The sequence below is a fragment of the Meriones unguiculatus genome, chromosome 2 (assembly GCF_030254825.1).
Source record: "Meriones unguiculatus strain TT.TT164.6M chromosome 2, Bangor_MerUng_6.1, whole genome shotgun sequence".
Classification (NCBI taxonomy): Eukaryota; Metazoa; Chordata; class Mammalia; order Rodentia; family Muridae; genus Meriones; species Meriones unguiculatus.
In genome coordinates, this window is record NC_083350.1 from 38,423,056 (window position 1) to 38,432,321 (window position 9,266).

The 9,266-nt window shown below is 42.4% G+C and overlaps 1 protein-coding gene across 2 annotated transcripts in view; it reads right to left on the reverse strand.

Annotated features, from left to right (window-relative positions):
* Positions 1–6,658, reverse strand: part of Hsd17b4 (hydroxysteroid 17-beta dehydrogenase 4) — a 73,978-nt gene extending 67,320 nt beyond the window's left edge. Inside the window, exons 1-2 of one of the 2 annotated variants that reach the window (XM_060377284.1) lie at positions 6,449–6,658; positions 4,775–4,828 (exon numbers count right to left, since the gene is read on the reverse strand). In XM_060377284.1, coding sequence (XP_060233267.1) covers positions 4,775–4,828; positions 6,449–6,506 — 112 coding nt within the window. In that variant the 5' untranslated portion in view covers positions 6,507–6,658. The remainder of the gene's footprint in view (positions 1–4,774; positions 4,829–6,448) is intronic. The other variant, XM_060377283.1, reaches the window with a different exon arrangement.
* Positions 6,659–9,266: the final 2,608 nt, after the last annotated feature.

Here is a 9,266-nt window from a genome sequence, read left to right on the forward strand (position 1 = left end):
TTGCTAGCCAGCAAGCCTGACTAAATTGGAGCTCCAAGCAAATAAAAGCCTGTCTCAGAAAGCAGTACAGACAGCTCCTAATGAATGGCATCTGAGTTTAACCTCTGACATTTACACACACACACACACACAGTGAGAGGGGAGGGGCAGAGGGTCACATGACCTCATGACAAGAGGTGGAACCAGTGTTTCTCCCTCTCCCTGGCTCTTCTCTTTCCTCAGAAAGCTACCAGGATTCAACCATGGTGGAGGAGAGATGCACTGAAACCTTATCTCCTCCAAAGGTGCCACCTCTAAACACCATTATCAGACTAGGCTTCACCATTTTAATACACACACACACACACACGATGTAAAAAATGAATTTTAAAAGGTTTCTTTTCTTTGATCTTATTCAGATATTATAACTGCCTTTAATCTTATTTTTTTTTGAGGGAGGGAGGGTGAGATTGGGAGGGAATGAAGGGGGCTACAGCTGGGATACAAAGCGAATAAAATGTAATTCATGTAAAAGGTTTTTGGGGATTTTTTTTGTTGTTTGTTTATTTGTTTTACGTTTTCAAATTGACTAACGAATTCAGTCTGGTGCTGATGTACTTGGTGTACTGCTGGCTCCTTTATCTTCTCTCAATAAAGGTCTTCAATTTTTCACACAATTTAACCTCATTTTAATCCTAGAGATTAGGGAAGGTAGCTACAAAGAGATCATGTAATTAGGCAACAGAGGCAGGGTGTGAACTTTCACCTGCTGTGTAGGGCGATCAGTGGACTTTCCTTCCAGCTCTCATGGTAACACAGGGGTTGAAACACTCTGACTGTAGCCCTAATTGGAGACTTGGTTTATCTGTTACTGTCTGAGTATAGCACAGAAAGGAGCCATGTCCACCTTAGTTCATTAGGTTAGGTCAGGGTTAGGTTAGTTCATAAAAGCGTAACTTAATTTATCCAAGATGTGGCTTCCTTGGTTCAAGGAAACAAAACTTTCTGACTTTTCAACTAAAGTTACTGCTACAAGACCTCAACCTGTCTTGTGTTCATGCTCTAGAGCCCACCTTACTCAAGAGGACTTGGCACAGCTCCTTCTGCCCAGTTCACAGCAATTGCCTCAGGCATGTGCAAACCTTTACTGAAATGTGTAATTTATATAAAACCAAATGTAGGTTGTTAGACTGTAAGTCCTAAGCACTGGGATTACAGGATGGAGCTAAAAACGAGGTTTAAAATGAAGTTTGTATCTTAGTTAAAACAAATCTTCAGCCCAAATTTAAATATTCCAAAATACTTTATAATGTGGTATATAAAACATAGCATTTGTTATCATGAAATTAGAACACATCTTTTTGTTTTGTTTTTTGTTTGCATTTTTATTAATTATTATTATTTATTACAATTTATTCACTTTGTATCCCGGCTGTGGCCCCCCCATCTCTTCCCAGTCCCACCCTCCCCTTTACTTCTCCCCCTATGCCCCTCCTCCAGTCTCCTGAGAGGGGAGGTCCTCCTCCCCTTCCCTCTGACCCTAGCCCATCAGGACCAGCTGCATTGTCTTCCTCTGTTAAATGATTCCTTTAAGGTCAGGCTTTAAAGGACTTGGTCACAGAAATAGGAGCAAAAATAGCACACCACTTCTGAGTAGGAGTTTCTAGAGCCAACCACCAGGTAGATCCAGCAGGTCTCACAGGATTTCTACTGCTGTGATGAAACACCACGACCAAAAGCAAGGTGGGGAGGAAAGGGTTTGGCTTACACTTCCACATCATAGTCCATCATCAAAGGAAGTCAGGACAGAAACTCAAACAAGTTGGGAACTTGGAGGCAGGAGCTGATACAGAGATCGTGGAGGAGTGCTGTTTACTGGCTTGCTCCTTGTGGCTTGCTCAGCCTGCTTTCTTACAGAACCCAGGGCTGGGCCCTCCCCTATCCATCACTGATTTAAGAAAATGCTTTACAGGGTGGCCTACAGCCCAGTCTCTGGGCGTGTTTTCTTAATTGAGGCTCCCTCCTCTCAGATGACTTTAGCTATTCAAGTTGACTTGAAACCATCAGTCACACAGCGCCACGTCCCTCTGACCCTATAGCAATACTTCAGGCAAGAGCTAATCTGGACAGGAAGAGAGGGGGAAGAGGAACACCACAATGGATTAGTATGGAAGGAAAAAAAACACGTGGGCAGAGAGCAAGGACTCCAATAATGGCGGGGAAAGGCCAAAATGAAAATTATAAGCACGTACCACGAGATTATGGATAGAAGGTATAACAGAGAAGGAGGATTAAGGTGGATGGCATTGGATGGAGGCTGGGAGATGGACTGGAGGATACTGAGACAGTGTAGGTGAAATATATGCCCAGGGCAATTACACATCTAACAGGTGTCTGTGTCTTATTATCTGTGATAGCAGGTTAGCTAATACTGCTGTGATAATCTTAGGGCAAATAATAATTATATAGCCCAACATTCTTTTTTTTTATTTACTATAACATCATCTGGAATCACAGCACAGGAACAGGTGAACAGTCATAAAGGAAGTCTACCTCAACAAGCCATTACAATGTAAGACTGTAAAAATCATCATAATCTAGCAATAATCTGACATAAAATTATTTAGATTAGAGACAAGCTACTTTATTTCTTGAGGTCTCAAACTTCCTACTGTCCTCTGAGCCAATTACAGGATATATGATGGATCAATCTTCCAGAAACAAGATAACCCAAACTATCACAATGAACAAAAAAAATATATTAACAAAAAAATTAGTGCTATACATTGCAGCTTTGAAGCAATGTTTTAAATGCTAAGGAAGAGCAGGGTGCTGATTAGGGAGGAACAAAATACTGTAGTGGCCCTAAAAAGTTCCCAGGAAAGTCACAGATGATAAAAGGGTAAGCAGCCATCAAAAAGGTCAGCCATTTCAAGCCTGGTGTAGTGATATACACCTGAAACCAAGTCCAGCATTTGGGAGGTTGAAGCAGAAAGCAAGGTGAATGCCAGCCAGGGTTAGTAAAAACAAACAAACAAAAAGGCCCAGGACAGGCTGGGCTACGAAGAACTGTCTTGAAATTTAGGAGTGTGTGAATATGAGTGTGAGTGTGAGAGTGTGTGTGTGTGTGTATCTGTGTGTAGCTTAACAAAAACTGAATCCTGCCCTTTAACACCTAACTAAAACCATCTCTTCTGACATGTTTAGCAAATATTTTAATTCTGCCACCTTGGACTTACAGCTAGGACTCACTGCACTACCACAGTAACCAAAGCAATGAGAAAATAAATAAACATTTTGTCCTTGTATATTTGGTCTCTTCTTTCAATTCAAAAACTCATCATCTGAATTTAAAATATTTGAAGGTTACAGGAACACAAGAACTGATGCAGAGACTCTTACATCACTGTAGTGTATTTCCTTTAGTACTCTGAGAAAAAGCCTGACTCTAGAGTCAAAGCTTGCCAGCTATCAAATTACTTATGAAGATTTGAGATTTAGGGGTGAGTGCTGTGTATGCAATTTTGTGTGTTTAGTTTGTTGTTCTGGGAGTTTTGGTTTGGTTTGTGGTGGGGCCTGTTTGCTTGCTGTTTTAGTTTGGTTTTTGTTTGTTTTGTTTTTGAGAATGAGGTTCTCATGTAGCTTGGGCTGGCATTGGACTCACTATGTAGTCAAAACTGGCCTTGATTCTGATCCTGTCTCCACCTCCTAAATACTAGGATTACTAGAATCCCCATGACTTCTGGTTTGGAATAAGTTTATTATATACTATGTTCACATCTTAGTTAAAATGAAAAAAAAAGAAAAATTCTCTCCTCCAGAAAAGAACATGTCAGCAATAAAAGTATCAACAAACAAAATGCCCTCTTTGCAAAAGGAAATATTCTAGGGTCCTTTAGGAGATAGAAAAGATTAACAAGATCTGTGAAAATTCAAAAAGTGAGTAGAATTTACACGGTAAACCAACAGGCTAAAGATAAAAATACCAAGTACTTAACAAAGCACATGAAGAAAGATAAAACAGTAACAGCACAAGTCTTCTGGCCTGGACAGAAAACATCCTCAAGAAAACTAGACAAAGAGATTAGAATACACACCCTTGCCAAATATCACTTTAGGCGGCCACTGCCAGCCAGCAGCTTTATCCTGGAAAATATGCTACAAAATATCAGCAGGCCAGAGCATCTGCCCACATACATCCCTGCTCTAGCTCATTCATTCCCAACTGTGGACAAACCAGCTCATGTACCCACACCAGCGTCCAAACACATGATGCCAATCCTAACTATTCACACTGCTGAATCCTTCAGTATTCTTCAATACTACATCTTTCAATCACTCTTGGCTCCCTTCCTTAAACTAACACTCAGATAACTGACTCTAGCATTCATTTTTTTTTAAGTTTTAAAAAGCTTTCATTTTTCTTTTTGTTGTTGTTGTTGTTTTTTAACTGAGGAATAGACAACGGGTTTGTACATTGAGAATCTGATTGTCTTTGTCTAATCCACCTACTAATCAATAAGTAACGCATAGTTACGACTTCCTGTCTCCAAACGTCCACCTTCAACTATTCCTTACTTTTACCAAGGTACTCATCAAGGGCTTCTCCTTTAATCTCGTCAGTGAATGAGCTTGTACCTCAAAAAGTCAAGAATTTCCTTTCATATAATGAATAGCTCTTTAGCAATTCAATGAGAAAGTCTGCAGAAGTAGTTTACTTTAGAAAGTAATTTAAACCAGTCATGGTATATTTGTGAACAGCCTACTAATTTAAAAGAAAAATTCAAAAACTCACCAACAACTAATGCTCCTCTTTCTGCAAAAGCCAGGGCGTAAGCTCTGCCCAATCCTAATCAGAAACAAATTAAAGTTGAAACATGTTAGTATAATTATTTTAGTCTGTGAAACTTGATCTCCATTTTTAAAATAATAAGTTAACAATTAGCTACAATAGCAGAAGACAGCATCTTCGTTAGTACTCTGAATGTCTTCCTAACCCTCTTCTGACTGCAAAAGTTAGAAAAGGCCAGACCATGTTTTTCCACCCATTTCCTATCATTCTCCCTCACCTCTAAAATGCCAAGTGTGGACTGGAGCCTCCCACGAGTCGCATTTGTGTGAAATTTTAAGAGTCAAAGTGGGACGGACACCACCTTACCAGGACTCTGCCACTTGCTGCTTAAGCAGCTGCTTCTCTTCAAATGTCCTCGGTACTTAGAAACAGGGCCTGAAGAGGCAACTTCTTGATCTGATCTCCTTAGCCTTCAATGGCAGGTTCCATACTTAGGTCCCTGAAGTCTTAGGCTACTTGGACAATGACAGAGATCCAAAGAGAGCTCAAAGGTATGAGCTCCAAAATGCTTCTGCCGAATTCTTTCATATTCTAAATTAGCTCGTGATTTCTATAACCTTGAATATGCAACTGTCAACTACAAACCATTTTAACTCTGAATATAGGAGACTGGCAAGTAGTTGATAATCTTTTGGGGAACTGACCTGTGAACTTAACAGCCAGGGATGGGAGATTTCTCTCTGGCTTAAACTTTTTTAACTTTTTTTTTTTCCTATTTTAATTGACACATTTCATTGCTAAGTGGAGAAGCTTATAGTGAATTTATATCTAGGATAAATTGATAAATATACAAATGGAGGGAGGAAGATCAGGAGTTAAAAGCCACCTTGGGCTAGATGGGACCCTGCCTTAATAAAAACAATAGGTAAATGAAAGCCCTTTAGATACGGGGGGAGGACGGGTGTGAAACCAAAGGTTGATTAAGTCAGTACCCTGCACATGGGGTTAGAGTCCACTCACTCGTGTGAAACTAATGGTGAAATCTCACTGGAAATCATCTACCTGGGCGTGAGTTGGTTAATTTTCTGGCCTTTAAAATTGGTATTGCTTCAATCACAATTCTCTATCTTGAAAGCAAAGACTGGCAGCTTTCCCACTGGCTGGCTCACTTTAGAAATGCCTTTGCCCTCAGTATCTCTCTCCCTTTCACACACATGAGCTTGCGACCTTTGCCACAATTCCGGTGAACTTTGGTGTGTGGCCCTCTCAAGAACTTGAACCAGAGGAAAACAAACACTGAACGCCTTAGCACTCAAAGTCAAGGGGCTGGCATCTCAACTCCTCGGGTGTCATGCCAGGCCCAAAAAAAGTTTAAGCCCATGTGTGACTTGACAGAGGCCTAAACGTCCAAAGGCAGAAGTCTATGCCCACACACGGGAGAGAGGGCGAACTTTTTACCCAGCTGTGCACTCGGCAAGCTTGCTGACATCTCCCCTGGGAAAGACGTAGGCCCTGGACGCTCCCTCCCGGCCTGGGGCCCCGGAGCACCTGCCAAGCATGCCCCCTGCCCGGGGGTGCCTAGTGACCCTCCGCGCCCGGCCCACGCCGGTCCCTTCCCGCTCCATCACCAGCTCCGCACCCCGCAGCTGCGTGCCGCAGCCGCGCTGCGAGGCTCACCTCCCCCGGCGCCGGTGACCAGGACCACACGTCCGTCGAACCTCAGAGGCGAAGCCATGAGTCTAGCCTGCACCACGCACACACTGGCAGTGCCCCCGGGTACGCTCTGGCGAGACCAAGCCAGCGGGCAGAGAAGGGAGGGGCGGGACACCAGCAAGTGACTTGCCGGTTTCAGGAAACTGGCGCCTGTATTTCCAAGTGCGCCTGCGTGTGTCTGGCTTGGCATCATGGGTAATGTAGTCCAGTACGATTCCATCTAGTGGGAAATTGTCCAAGAGAAGTGGCTTGAAAATTCTTTTAGAAAAGAGCGCAACCAGGATCTGCTTATAACGCACTCTACTTGCATATATTTCTCTATAGCTTCATCATTCACTCAACGTGTTCTGAGTTCAGCCATTGACCTAGATAAATAACACTTGGCTTCCATGCTGGAGAAGCTTTTTGCCATAGCTCCTAAAAGAGAAAGTTATCCTTCACGGTGATCAAGACTTCTCAGAGTGTATCCCCTGGACCTACTATTTGAAAAACTACTCTGAAACTGTCAAAATACAGAATCCTGGACCCCATTTCCACTACTTCCGTCTCCAAACAGACACAGTGAACAAAAACAAAAACAAAACAAAATGCTGCTGATGAGTATTTACATGTTGGGAACGCCAATACAGGGTCAGTCAGTCATCCAACAAATGTTGAGCAGCTAGGTCTTTGAAACAAATTTACAGATGAACAAAAGGGCTATCGAAGCTAGTGATAGTACGGTGTTTAACTTTCAGTAGCTTTGCAGCATGACAGGGCTTGAGAGAAAAGCGTGTGAGTGAGCTAACGGACGGTGGCAAAATAAAGGAACACTATGCATCCATGAAGGGAAGAAAGGCGGTCCCAAGGAAGTGAAGCAGAGGTGAAGTGCTTAAATAACGACAGGAGCATTACAGAGAAGGGAGATACTAGCCAGGCTGGGACAGAAAGAGAATGGAGCCACAAAACTAAACAGAGATAGTTAGATCATATTTCAATGTATGAATTTCACGCAGAAAATTATTCTGAGCAAGGTTACCCCAGAAGGTGCTTAAAATACATTTCCTTACGGAAAGATCACATTATCCTTTTAAGGAGGCCTAAGTAAAGATGGGCAAGAACATATAAAGGACCTGGGAAAAGTAAAGAGGAGACAGAAGAGGAAATGTTGAAGAGGAAAATTTTGGATACATTTTGTATGGAGTGAATAGGTCTTTATGGCTCTCTGGATGCAAGGAAGAAGCAACTGAAAGACACACTCTGTCCTGACAATCTGTGCTATGGTGCACCATTCATCAAAACAAATAGTGTGCAGAGCCACTCCTGAATGAGAATATGGCCTCAGTTTTAGGCAATTGTGTCTGGGGAAAGGGAGTGTAGATTCTGGGGTAGGTTCCTAGCCAACAACTTTAGTTCTGAGATCTGGAGATGTGGTTTCAGTGCTCCAGCAGAGCAAGAGGAGTTGCCAGCTGATTAACCCAAACCTTCAGTGCCAAAGTTCATGTCCTTTGACTGATAGCTAAAAGATAAGCCAGCACTTTGTTCTCTGAGCCATCTGCTTATCACATTTGACCCTTGAGTTCCCATGCTCACTGAAACCCAAGCAGATGAGCTCAAAGAACACACGGGACTCAAAATAAAAGGTGAGAGGGAAAATGCCTCTCAACGGTGGAAGGCTTGCCTGGCATGATTGATATCCTGGGTTCAACATTACAGAGAAAGAAAGAAAGAAAGAAAGAAAGAAAGAAAGAAAGGAAGGAAGGAAGGAAGGAAGGAAGGAAGGAAGGAAGGAAGGAAGGAAGGAAGGAAGGAAGGAAAAGAAAGAGAAAAAAAGAAAATGAAAATTTAAATATCAAAGCCTTCAACAAATTAGACATATAACAGTCAAATTTTCCACAGGCCAGTTTCAATTGCCAAGATAATGATGTTCTCTCCAGCTTAATCTACATAAAACAAAGTAACAACATGCTAATTAACCCATTATTTGCCTATTGTCCTGACTCTTATTATTTCCTTACAAGGAAAACTTTGCTTTCTGTTCTGCTTGTTTCAAGCCCTCTCCAACTCTGTTAAAGCCCTTGCCTTTACCTCTGTTGGTAAAACCAAGCTCCTTCACTCCGACTGTGAGCACATTATTTTATGGACAGTTCTCAACTAGAAAAGGCAGAGCCAGTGAAGAAAGTTATTAGGGGCATGGCTAGGGATGGGCTGATGGCTCTTGCTTACCTGGCTCCAGGCTCTGCCCTATGCTCAGCACCCACAGGAAGAGCTTAAGGAGGAAAACAGGACAGAGGTACAGGAGGTACAGTACACCATGGGCTTCTCCAGCTCCAGACCTTGGGGCTTCCAACCTCAAACCTTCCAACCTCTAACCTATCCCAGACCTCCACCCACAAGGCACTTCTGCCGGCTCCTAGCTGGGTTTTCTACTTTCCTTGCTGACCACACAGGCCCAGCACGTAAGCATTTTTAAACAGGAGCTTAAGTTGAAATGTAAAAGTGAGTCGAGCTGTGGGGAACCTGACTCAGGTATAAGCGTGGTGACAACTCTGAAACACTGTGGGTTATGTGGCCTCAAGGGGAAGCCTCTACAGTTATGGCAACAATGTGGAGCCTATCTTCCTCAAGCTAGCTCAAAGGAGGGTAGCTCAGGTTCCAAAGTTACCATAGCAAAATATGTTTTGATCTTGTTTTATAATCTGTCTTGATTAATCCAATAACCTGTCACTCTGGTTTTTTTAAGAACTAGTCTAACCATGCTATTCCTGCTTTCAGAAATTGAAATGCAAAATTAACTCATTTG